This window comes from Amblyomma mixtum, chromosome 4 (assembly GCF_055824585.1).
Source record: "Amblyomma mixtum isolate Tamu chromosome 4, ASM5582458v1, whole genome shotgun sequence".
Lineage (NCBI taxonomy): Eukaryota > Metazoa > Arthropoda > Arachnida > Ixodida > Ixodidae > Amblyomma > Amblyomma mixtum.
Window position 1 is genome coordinate 123,541,645 of NC_143015.1, and position 12,842 is coordinate 123,554,486.

General features: G+C 45.6%; 1 protein-coding gene across 2 annotated transcripts in view; it reads right to left on the bottom strand.

Moving 5' to 3' along the window:
• Nucleotides 1–825: 825 nt before the first annotated feature.
• The window catches only part of LOC149348134 (uncharacterized), a 299,145-nt gene continuing 287,128 nt past the window's right edge, over nt 826–12,842 (bottom strand). The window contains exon 5 of one of the 2 annotated variants that reach the window (XM_089587943.1): nt 826–5,678. In XM_089587943.1, coding sequence (XP_089444069.1) covers nt 5,507–5,678 — 172 coding nt within the window. In that variant the 3' untranslated portion in view covers nt 826–5,506. The remainder of the gene's footprint in view (nt 5,679–12,842) is intronic. The other variant, XM_089587944.1, reaches the window with a different exon arrangement.

The following is a 12,842-nucleotide window of genomic DNA, read 5'->3' on the forward strand; positions in this document are numbered from 1 at the left end:
AGCGCGGTTTGAAGGATATTGCGCTCGTTTTGGCCAAAATAGGACCAATTATTTTTTCTTCTTGCGACTGTCACTTAGTCCACAATAAAAATGACGGCTCAATATAAAACCCTTCGATTAGTGAGCTCATTTATTTGTTTCAGCATTCTTGTATGTAGATGTGAATTGCATCAGAGCAGTTCAATCAGAGTAGGTTAAGCCTCAAGTGATCACTTTCAAATCGCACCGTACCGTATACCGAGTGGAAGCATTTGGCTCAGAGGATCGCGCCATTTCCTTTCGTCTAAGAAAGCATGGTCAAATGTTTAGGGGAATCCCCCAAGGTGGAGTAGATTAGTAATAAGGGAGTAATTACTCATTGGCATCCACCCAAGCGCAGCCATACGGCTACAGAGGAAAGCTATACAGCTTTCTCAGAAACTTCGTAGTTAAACAAAACAAAAAAAAAACTTGGATGGATTGGATTGGATTATTGGGGTTTAACGTCCCAAAGCGACTGAGGCTATGAGAGACGCCGTAGTGAAGGGCTCCGGAAATTTCGACCACCTGGGGTTCTTAACGTGCACTGACATCGCACAGCACACGGGCCTCTAGAATTTCGTGCGGGCATTTTAAACGTTCCAAGAGTACTTTAAAGGGCCTTTGAACTCTGGAACTGAGCATGGTCGTTGGACACAGGCATTGGGAAGGCCCTTCTTTAACTACTTTAACTAATCCGACTTACTAATTCTTTAACTAATTCTTTAACTACGAAGTTTCTGAGAAAGCTGTATAGCTTTCCTCTGTGGCCGTATGGCTGCGCTTGGGTGGATGCCAATGAGTAATTACTCCCTTATGACTAAGAAAGCAGTACGCCGATGTTATTTTTATTTGTTTGATAATTATTTAGGCTGCTTATCTCAAAACAATCCACATGGATTCAAAAAGCGCTGTTCCAGTACTTCCTTTATTTACCTGCTCCCGCAGAGAAGTTTACGCATAGTTTCTTTTTAGTTTACACACAGCCAAAGAGGACCGTTGAAAAACTTGATGTTGGGATTAACAGACTGTGTTCATTTTTTCCGTAAGGCTAAAACAGGGTTCTCATTTAGAAGATGGCAGAAAATTCACCCTCGATAAAAAGAGTGCGGAAATGCGGATTTAGCACCAACGGAAGGGAGTGTGCGAGATTAAACAAGGGAAATAGACGATCACTAAAGCGCCTGCTCTGTAAACTCGAGAAAGCTTATATGGGGGTAAAAAGGGGAGTAAGTTCTCCTCTAGAGAACTCTATTTTTAGGGGCAGGATATGCTGCCAAAGTTCCGGAGTATATATTTATATCACTAAATATACGGAATGCTTGCTCTTTACAGCTGGGGCATATTCTCAAAGCCGAGCTTAGTAACCTTATGTAGTTAGCAATAAGAGTAGGTTTTTAAACGCGGCAATTTGAGGTCCTGAGGGTTAGAAAATGGATGAGATTGATACTACGTTTAATCAACAACAGGAATATCAACAATATACGTAGCCTATCCCAATTACAGGAAAGAACTCCAAGTTACCTTACAAGACACTTCGAGGATTGGTTAGTACCGATATGACGTTCAAGTTACGAGAAACAGTGCCTTAAGTACACAATACCAACGCTCTTGAATTATTATAATTCTGTCCGTTTTGACCTCTTCACGGCAACCTACAAGGACCTCCGGCAGATGTATTTGGTTTCTATGTAATGTTATCTAGCCTTGCTGTTGTTTTCGCTTGGATTTGTAGAAGTGAGTTCCGATGTTGTTTTCTGTTCTTTTTGTTGTTGTTTTCTGTTGTTTTCGTTTACTACGAGTACTAAGTCTGTATCATATTAAATATGTATGTATATGTTTGGATATCAAGAATATGTTACGTGACGCCGCCACTCTGACAAAATAAGGGATTGTGGACCCGTCAAGCTGTCCAAGGACAGCTTTTTTTCTACAATCCCCCCATCTGTATTTGGTGGCAAATAAAAGATTTCATTTCATTTCATTTCAAAATCTTCGTAACTGATAGAACTTTGCCCGTTTCGAAGAGGGAATTTGTTTCCATTGCCAGCTGCAAGAATTCCGTATTTTTAGTTGTGTAAATCTACTACAGGGCTTCGGCAGCATACCTTGCCTCTAAAAAAGAGTGAGCTAGAGGACACCTTAGTCCCATCTCATTCCTATACAGGGTAACTCACGTTTAGAGCGTGTAGGCTAAAACCTCGAAAAGGCATTGGCCTACGATTACTCTGCACCCACCTGACGCACTCATTGTCAATGGGAGTGTGACATATCCACCTATACGCACAGAGCATCGCGCCATCATTTCTTTATTCCGCGTCGGCAGTTTGTTTCCACAGAAGTCAGTTGTACTGACATCTGGAGCCCAGCTAAGTTATGATACAGCGGGTCGGTGAACGGGCAACGTGCATTTTTCAATGTTTGGCACAGAAAAAAGGTGTTTTTGGCTACCAACGACAACAGCTATTGATCTTCTGTGGTGAGCTCGAGTTAGCAAGGCCGCGAGGGGACATTCCTTCGCTATAGCGCAGCTACCACGCGATGTTGTCACGGATAAAAAATACGTACAGCCTTTGTCAAAAGTATAGAGCCCAGGGGGTTTGCTTCTAAGCACTATTGTGGCGCTCCGGCAGCACTTGTGGAAGTCGTACACATCGGAGGGAGCAGGACCAAAAATCTTCTTACCTTCAGGAGATTTGGGACACTGAGGTCGCATTACGAGCAAAGCAATGCATCCCAGAAGCAAACCCCCTGGGCTCTAAACTTCTGACAAAGGCTGTACCTCACTGATGGCATTGCTGACAGGATAACACGGCAAAATGACTCCTGTTGAGGTGCCAAAACACACCCTTTTTGTGTCAAATCCTCAGGTGTGAAGTGCGGTCCGCTACCAAGGAAGGAAAGCAATCTAGCCTGTTTCTCTCCTCTCCTCTAAGGATAATTGCAAGTTCCTTTCGGTACGAAATAAAAAGTAGCTGCGCTGTCATGAGGTACTACAAAACTGTCTCTCTTCCAAAAAAAAAAGTAACTCTCAACGCACGGAGCAGCTTAAGTGTAGAAGAAGCACCACCTGTGCTACACTTTGGTTCCGGTGTTGAGAGACTCCAGCAGCGCCCCCTTTTCCAAACTGAGATTACCAACGGAGGGAGTCACTCCGGACTACTTATCTGAAGCGGAATACCGACCTTTTTGGGCATTCAGCGCATGTTACTCTAATAAAGGAGTAAAGCACGTTTTAAATGGAGTTACGGCTCATACTCTAATATTTACACGTTCTCCCTTTCTAGAGTAAGAACACAGTAGAACATTCACAAAGCGGATGTATACTCCACGCACCATACGCCGCTACTTCGGCTGTTCAAGCTGCCTCATTAGCCACAGATTTAAACAAACGATGCTTCCCCAACGAACAACTTCGTTATTAGCGCTGTTCGTCAAGCTACTCTGTACAAAAATTATGCATCGGAATGAGACGAAGCCTTTCCTTCGGTAGCATTAATTGTCACCACCTTCGACTGCAGCTGCCTTCAATAACACAGCGCGCAAGTTACGATCATTTCAGCCAGACAACACACAATCGCGTGCAGTATTACAGGAAACGCTTTGACGGCACTGGAGAATGAAATATTTTACTTCGCCGAACTTGAAAGAGTGGTGTTGGGTCCGTTGATTCAGAAAATTAAACAATAGCCCGGAAACAACAAAATGTATCGCTTTTCATTCATAGTCGCAGAGTAATCATTTATGACGTCCACCTAAAGCGTTCTCTTTAATACTGGACCGAGCTGTACACGCAGCTTTAGCGACTGGAATGTAGTGTAAGTGCAGTTTAAAGGGAACCAGCCTACGCGGTAACTATGAGAGCCAATCTTTTGTCGGTAAAATGTGCGCCTCTTCCGTTGCATAATTTTTGCTGTGCCTAGTGTCAGTCGCTCGAGGCGGGCATCGGACGATGGGGACTATAGCGTCGCAATTCTCTCTCATAGAAAATTGAGCTAAGCTTTCTCAGCGGCAGAACCACTTCCACCGCCGCTAGTGGCTCCTACCCTAGTGGCACTGTTACAAAAAAGTCTCCCCTCCGTGACATCCTAAACCAGGCGTTTTAGTGACGTCGATTACAGAAGGCGACCTAACTGTCAAACAGTTCACAACAGTCTGCCGTGACACACCCGTGACACTACTAAGCAATAATTTTGGTGAACCACAAACATTAGGAATCCTGTAGTGGACTTTTCGCTTTTTTATTGTAGTGTCATAGCGTCACGCAGAACCCCTTTCGTTTGTCTTACAATCAACGTTAGCAATGCGGTGACTGCGGGTAGCGCTTTAGCCCTGTCAACAAATTCAACGCGGTAATAGTTTGTAGGAGTTCGGTGTTGGCGAAGCCACAGAAAAATTCACGAAACTTGTATCCTCCCTAATGGCAACGGTTCGGAAGGAGACGTACGAGCAAGTTTACCTCAAGTGCAGCTAATAAAGACATAACCAGTTTTTTTTTCTGAAAACGCTTGTGACAGAGCACGGGTGAGGAAAGAACTACTCTCTTGAATACAACCACATGACCTGCTGGAATAGACGTCGTTTGTATTCCGCCGCCGTAACACCGCCCCCAGTAGAGTTTGTCATACCATGTAGATAAACAGTGTCGGCATCTCAGTTTGCAATAGGCACTCCAGGCTGTACTGCTCATGGCCGAACGGCAGTTTACTAGTAAATTCGACCGGTCGATTCCACCGACAGCCAAATCAAACACTCAAGACTATATGTTTACGTGGCATTTGAAAACAGGTTGTCGGTCATTAAAAGAAGAACATCTTAGACGTAGCTTAGATACTGAACTCCCGTCATACATACGTATCAACCCTCGCCAACAGAAAGATATGAGTTTTTGTTGCCAAGCGCGTCTAACACTGCATTCTTGGCTTACTAAGAACAAGGTACCCACACAGGGCGCTGGAAAGTCAATATATTTCCCGTTCACCAGTTGCCGGTGAGTGTGTTTTATTTAATTTTTTTCATTTTTTGATCAAAGTTCACTTCTTACAAAAACAGTGTTTCGATTGATCTAAGTTTACACTACCAAGCTCCAGTCTGGCTGCTCCAACACAAAAGACGCCAGCAAAACACAACTCAGTCGAATCGGCCTGTCAAATTTACCGTTCGCATTCGAAATGGAGGATCCGTGTAAACACGAATTTGCTTCTCTTCCAGCCATCGTCGTGACTGAGGAAGCCGTGGGCGGTCGGGATCCGGTTAGAAATGCTGCCTGGAGCCCCCTCTCCGTCGTCTGTCCGTCCATGAGTCTCAGTAGTGAGTGACGTCATGGCCGCAGCAGCGCCGCCTGGCGCCGTCCCCGCCCCTGGTGGCCCCCTCTCCGTCGTCTGTCCATCCATGAGTCTCAGTAGCGGGTGACGTCATGGCCGCAGCAGCGCCGCCTGGCGCCGTCCCCGCCCCTGGTGGCGACGGGCGCGGCGCCCTGCCGCAGCAGTCACAAGAGCCGCTCGAGCTCTTGCGACTTTGGGCCCGGCTCGAGGCCGTCCGAGTCGGACTCGGTCTCTTCTTCCGAGGACTCGTCTTCCTCGTCCTCGTCGTCCAGGTCCTCGTCATCGAAGTCATCGTCGCAGGCCCGCCCGCCGCGGTGCTGCCGCTTTGTGGAGGCCCTGGGAAGTAGACAGCGGGAGGTATTGAGAGAGGGTCGCCATACATAGGTCACTGTCGCAAAACGTCAAGTCGGGAAAGGACGCCAATTTCGACGTGTTCTCGCTATCACTAGAACAATTTCATAACGACCAGTCGAAAACAGCCACTCACTCTTAAGTATTGTTTCTCTTACAGCAACGACACTTTTTACTCTCCCTCATGCCCGCAAACGGTTCTAGAAGGAAATAAGCTATATCCACATTTTATTTTCTAAACAGGCTATGTCCACATCACAACTAATCTGTTGAAACGCCCGTTGATGGCCCTACTGTTCGTTTTTTTGGATACCTGATATTTTTGGTATTTAACTGCATCGTTCCTGTACAAACCCAAGCTGATGTTGACAGCATACTGAAAAAAAAAGAGAAGCAAACAGAAAAACAAAGAAGTGAATGTAATCTGTTCTTCAAAATGCTGCTGTGGATTTCATAAAGGAGGATAACGAAATGCTTGCGTGGAGAACGAGAGCAGTCGGCTTCAGGAAATGCATATGTGGTTACGAAACGAAGTCTGATATATAAGCTCAATATCGGACAAGCACGTTCGCTGTATGTGGTGCACTCTGCGTCAACAGCCTTCTCACTGGAAATCTGACTCATATTTGCAGTCTTCCGGGAAGTCAGGTAGTTCTCTGACTTCTTTTTTTTTTCAACATTTGGCCTTTCGTGGAAGCATAAAATTGGGCACGTGCAGTGAATATATAACGCACTGTAGATGAATATTCCCCGAGAAAAGAAGGCAATTACTTGCATCCGATCAGATTTCAAGAAGGCCATGGCATGGGGAGATATATAAGAAAAGAACGCTATCAGCGTTCACTGAGTTGCTATTTCTTAGAACTCAAAGTCGTTAAATCACGCAAAAATATATCACGCAAGCAAAGCGGCAGACATCAGCACCTTGCAGCCTACTGCAGGGAACAGACAGACTTCAGAATAGTAAAAGCCGAACGAGTCGGCGATTATTCGTGTTTATAAGGGTGCAATGGGACGGTCCACAAGGCAGGAAGGCCGAAATGCGGGTCATCGCTGCCACGCGTTACTCGTCTTCTCAATCTGTGGACTGTTTCGTCACGCTCCAAAATATATGAAGCAGATGACTGCTTACCCATTGTTTTGGAAACGGGTAGATTTAAAAAATAAGAGACCATGGCAATGGTGCAGTACAAAAAAAGAATTCTAGTGGTACTGTCTTTATTTCTATTAAGATCAGCACCGCGATTCATCCACCCATCTTTTTATTTATCCATCCATGATAGACAAGTAATATAATGGAGTGGCCGATCGTAGCAACATATGAAAAGGAAACGATGTGCAAGATGACGCTGGCGGTGTTCCTGGGACACGATGACATAGTACAATCAACGCATTGCAGAAGTAAAGAAGGTACTCATAGAAGAAAAGATTGAGTATAGATGCCTTATTCTTTTTGGTGACTAAAAAGACAAGGACGAGAGAACAGAAGCGATATGGGAGCATGCAGGATCTTCTTCTCCTACCTCTGCTTTTGCGCTGCACAAACACGAATGGGTTTCAATTCGCCAACTTGTCCGTTATCTCGAGGGTAGGTAGAAAGGATACAGTGCCTCAGAAAGTTTGTATTTCTAGTGGCTCGCGAACGACTTGGGGCCCTCATCTGGACAGTCTTGAGGGATTCAGACTTCAGTTTCGGTCCATGAGTTTCGTGGATCGAAGGGAAAAGTTAAAACTAGAGGAGGCGTGCGTTGAACAACCGTCGTGGACGGTCCGGTAATTGCATTTTCCCCTTTTTGTTACTTGACCAAATGCCGCTACGACTTTCAAAAAAAGTTTGCAGGAATTACGTTTTCTCCCTCTGGAGGGGCCTAAAGAAAGCACACTTGCGTACAAAAACACGTCACATCAAAGAACGCAGCGAAAGGATTAGCTTCAAGCCGAGGCGCTTTGGTCGCCAGTCAAACGTCAGGAATTAAGTTCTGGAAACAGCCGCAGGGTGGTATTAGGTTCCCAAGGCGCACGAAAGTTTGACGTGCGTTCTAACCAACAGAATGAAGCGGAAGCTCTTCTTCATTGTTGGCGGTGGCTTTATCTATGAACTCTGTTTATAAGGAAAGCAGTGGAAGTTGCGTTACGCCAACCGGAGTAAGCAGAGTGCGCAGTTTGCGCGTTTTGTGACAGTAAGCCTTTCTTCCACTCTTTTTATAGGAGTTCCCCAGAAGGCGATGTACTGTACCAAAGATATCCTCTTGTGCGTAGTCATTTACTACTTCCTGTTATCCATTTTCTTCCAAGTTAACGCGGTCATATATGATGTGTACGCTCAAAAAGAGATAGGTGCTCTGTCTCGCAGACGAACCTAGGTCGGCGATCGTTTTTGTGTTTTTATAGAAAGCCACGAATACTAAAAACTTCTGAAGCAGGCATTTTTTAAATCAAACGAACGTTAATTAAATTGGTAAATTGGTTTTTGAGGAAAGGAAATGGCGCAGTATCTGTCTCACATATCTCGGCGGACACCTGAACCGCGCCGTAAGGGAAAGGAAGGAAAGGAGTAGTGAAAGAAGAAAGAGAGAAAGAGGTGCCGCAGTGGAGGCATCCGGAATAATTTCGGTCACCTGGGGATCTTTAACGTGCACTGACATTGCACAGCACACGGGCGCCTCTTGCGTTTCGCCTCCATCGAAACGCGGCCGCCGCGGTCAGGTTCGAACCCGGGTACACCGGCTCGGTACACGGGCACCTTACCACTGAGCCACCGCGGCGGGTCTCGTGTAACCCCCAAACGCAAAATCTAACTGCTGAACCCTGTAAAGCGTGCTTTGTCTCAATATGAGCATTACTGAGGAGAAGCAGCACTTCTGCGCACTCGAGTAGCCGACTTTGTGAAGCAGTTATTTTCCCTGTTGATTGTGTAGCAGAACTGATCGCTTAGGAGAAGGTAGAACCAAGAGGCGCCAACAAAGTATACAGCTGTAGAGGAAAAAAAAACGGGTTTTGTTGGAGCGAGTGGGCCTGTGTGTGACAGGTTAACAAAGCCGCGAAAGTACGTTTGGCACACCACGTCAGGATTACGAACAAAAGCTAGAAAAATAACCCATTGTACTGAAGGTTACACTAGAGCGATTTGTCGTCCTGTACGGGGACAATCCGTCATTCCAAGTCATGAAAAAAAATGAAACAAAATACGGTTCACAGTTTAGTTTTTGTAAACAGATCTGGGTAAAATAAAGCACAGTACTGTAAACGATTTCTTTTTTATGAGCTCACTAGTTTGCGAATCTTAACGTCGCAGTATAAGTATATTCAGTGGGAGCTAAATTTCATGGAATAGAAGTGTCGGGCGTATTAGTGCTCCTTTCACGGCATCGACAAGAGCAGGGAAATTCAGAGCCTTAGCCAGGACCTAAAACCTACTGCGTTGAATAAAGTTTGACTTAAAGCTCTGACCTATAACCGAACTTAGAAGAACTTGTTGTTGGGCTAGTTGGTAGTTATTCATCGTTAAAATCAAAGGCGCCAAACCATACACACACACACACAGCAGAAGAAAGAAAGACGAGACAGAGCGCCACTCACAACTGATTTAATGCGCAGAAAGACACGTACATATATGTCACTGTCGGCGCATGCGCAAGGAAGACATTCAGCTTCGTGAAGATAAGCAGCGATCAAAAAACGCTTTTTCAGCCTTATACAGGTTTATCGATGTTTCGCTGACGCACAAGTTGCCCCTCTTTTCGATATGGAATGCTTCTATCAGTTCTCTGGCTTTTGTCACATTACTCTTTGCCAAAATCCGCACATCAGAAAAGCATGGTTCACAAGTGCGCGACGGGCAGGTTCTGATGTGGTAGGGGTTGTGTACGAAGTTCCCCTCTCCTGCGGCAGTTCCCACATCGGACAAACCGGGCGATGTGTCAATGAGCGGATCAGAGAACACCAAAGGAATGCAGAACAAAATAAAGATGGCCCCCATTTACCCATGCACATCAGAACCTGCCCGTCGCGCACTTGTGAACCATGCTTTTCTGATGTGCGGATTTTGGCAAAGAGTAATGTGACAAAAGCCAGAGAACTGATTGAAGCATTCCATATCGAAAAGAGGGGCAACTTGTGCGTCAGCGAAACATCGATAAACCTGCATAAGGCTGAAAAAGCGTTTTTTGATCGCTGCTTATCTTCACGAAGCTGAATGTCTTCCTTGCGCATGCGCCGACAGTGACATATATGTACGTGTCTTTCTGCACTTTAAATCAGTTGTGAGTGGCGCTCTGTCTCGTCTTTCTTTCTTCTGCTGTGTGTGTGTGTGTATGGTTTGGCGCCTTTGATTTTAATGATATAACCGAACATTCCACTGTGAGGAGAAGGGCTCGGTACAAATCAAAGGAAACGAACAGAAACTCGGGTGGCAGGTCAGGAAGAAGAGCCTTAGAACGCTTCTCTCGCCCCATCTTCTGAACGACCTAGCAGTTAGCAGCGAAAGCAGATGTTTATAGAAACGATGACACATTCCCTTTGGGACGAGTAGCCACCCACGCGGAGTTGCCGCCGTATTTAGTATGCATTTAGTTGAATATAAAAACAGGTTTGGTTTGGTTTATGGGGTTTAACGTCCCAAAGCGACTAAGGCTATGAGAGACGCCGTAGTGGAGGGCTGCGGAAATTTCGACCACCTGGGGTTCCTTAACGTGCACTGACATCGCACAGTACACGGGCCTCTAGAATTTCTCCTCTAAAGAAATTCCACCGCCGCGGCCGGGATCGAACCCGCGTCTTTCGGGTCAGCAGCCGAGCACCATAACCACTGAGCCACCGCGGCGGCGAATATAAAAACAATGTACCGATCTGAGAGAATTTTGCTTTTCTGGAATTACATCTACATTATGCTTATATTTTCCTTAGGATCATGTTTTCGCAAGTCCTTTGCGATTCGAGAAAAACACGACAATTAGGTCGTTCACAGTATACAATGAAAGCGAAACGTACTACGTGCTCTTAAGCAGTTTGCGTCCGTATTGAAACCCTGCGCCATGACACAAAATTATTAATTTATACAACCGCTGTAAACACCATTCTTACACGATGAAAATAGGGTCTGCCTTACGCACGGGCAGGTTGACAGCCGCACTCTGAGCATATAATGCAAAAGCAACAAAAACAACAATAAAAACAACAAGAGAATATATGCTAAAATATTCTATCCAGCCACAGCCTCTGAGATAGGACATTATTTTTCCTACCACGTACATGGCGACAGCGGTAGTTTTAGCATTCTAAGCGAACGAGTCAAACCAGCGACTCCAACCTGGGACGCAAAATAGTTTTGTTTCTTTCCGTCTGCGCGTAGAAAATAACCCATCGGAGTGCAGGATTACTTTTTCGCGTGCAGGACCGCCGGCATACTAGCGTGCTCCCTGCATTTTTAGATCTCGCACGACGAAGCCTAACTAACGACGAGTACACGTGCACCAGAAAACAACAACAAAAAATTATGCCCAAGCTGATAACGGTACTCTGATGAAGTTTGCTAACGCTCGCTGCTGCACTCTAGGGAAAGGCCCTGGCTGGCAACTTTCGATCTGACGAAAAGACGATAGATAGCATACAACCACACACCATTCGTGCGGAAGTTTTCCTCTGGTTGCCTTAATTAACAACAACAAAATAAAAGCATCGCTATGAATAATTTCGCGACTGCGCGTCTCCCCAACCGGTGTTTTGGTAGAGAGATCATCGCGGCGAAGAATAAGTTTCGTCTGATATCGGCCGTAGTGTGCGCGATACGGTTTATCTCCACTGTTTTCGGTTGTCGCTAGCTCTGTTCCCGGGATATATTGTCGTCATTATTGCCGTCAATAATCGCAACAGCAGCCAGACAACTGCATGCCCGCTGCAAGACAAAGCCCAGTTGCCTTCTCGTGCTCTCGTTCCAAGTCAGCGTTATTTCTCACTCCCGAATCTTCCCTATCTACCCTACCTTGGTAGTTACCTTCCTACAATCTCTTCGCTTCCACTACCGCTTCGTAGTTAGTATGCGAGAATATAACATGATCCGCAGTGAATGAGTTTATTTCAAGGATACCATTGCCTCGGTTAGTTTTTTTTTATTCCTTGTCTGATGTGCGTGTACTTGTTGAGTGTGCCAAAAAAATATAAAAATAAACAAAGAACACACAACAAAAAATGCAGTGATTAAGAGTCAGCGCAGGCCCTATCTTCTTGCTCCGCCCGTCCAGCTGTGTGCGCTGGGAATTTTCCGCGACCGCGTGGAGTGCATGAGCGCATTACTGAGGGCCTCAAAGGATGAAGAGCAGGAGAAGATTGAAAGAGAGGGGGAATGAATCGCGTTGAAGAACAGAGGCGCTGGTCGCTCGCCTTCATCCGAATGCAGCTTGTCATCAATCACGGCAACCACTCTAGCGCTTACAACTGACTGTCCCTATTCCTGACTACCGCGAAACCATGCGAACCCTGGTCAGGGCGGATAAGGCTAGCAAATCTTTTATCTTGCATCAAGAGCAGAAAAGGGTTAGTTTGCGTTTCGAGTTTTTTGTTCGAGACAAGAAGAGCGGAGTCAGGAACGCGCATGCATACGTAAGTGGGTTCGTTGGTTGAGGGGGATTGATGATAGATGGAGCTGCTGGAAGGAAGCGCTTGTTGTTTCCCACAGACTCGCTCCCTTCACTTGTTTGCATCAGTTGTGGTCAATTTTTGTTTTTCTTTTTTCAATGCCTCAGTAGTTGCGTGACATTTATTGCCTTCAAGGGCGCCAAATGGCGCTTGCGCATGTTCCTTTTACTTTTATGGCCTCACGGCCGTTATTTTTTCGTTGCTGCCAAACGCAACGGGAAAGAAGAAGAGAGGGTTTTTCCTTATTTCTGGAATGCACTTCAGCCCGAAGAACACGTCTTTTCTTTCTTTTTTTTTACAGTAACAGATGCGCTACCCAGGCTAAGCCTAAAACCTGAAAGGATGGATAGATGGATGGATAGGAGCGCCCCCTTTGAAACGGGGTGGTGGCAATTGCCACCATGCTCAGCTTTTCTTTCTTTTTTTATTGTGTTGTCAATTCTCACTAAGATTCGCCATCTTCTTTACCTACGGTTTCCTACAATTCTAACCTTATGCCACATCTCTGCTTTTCAG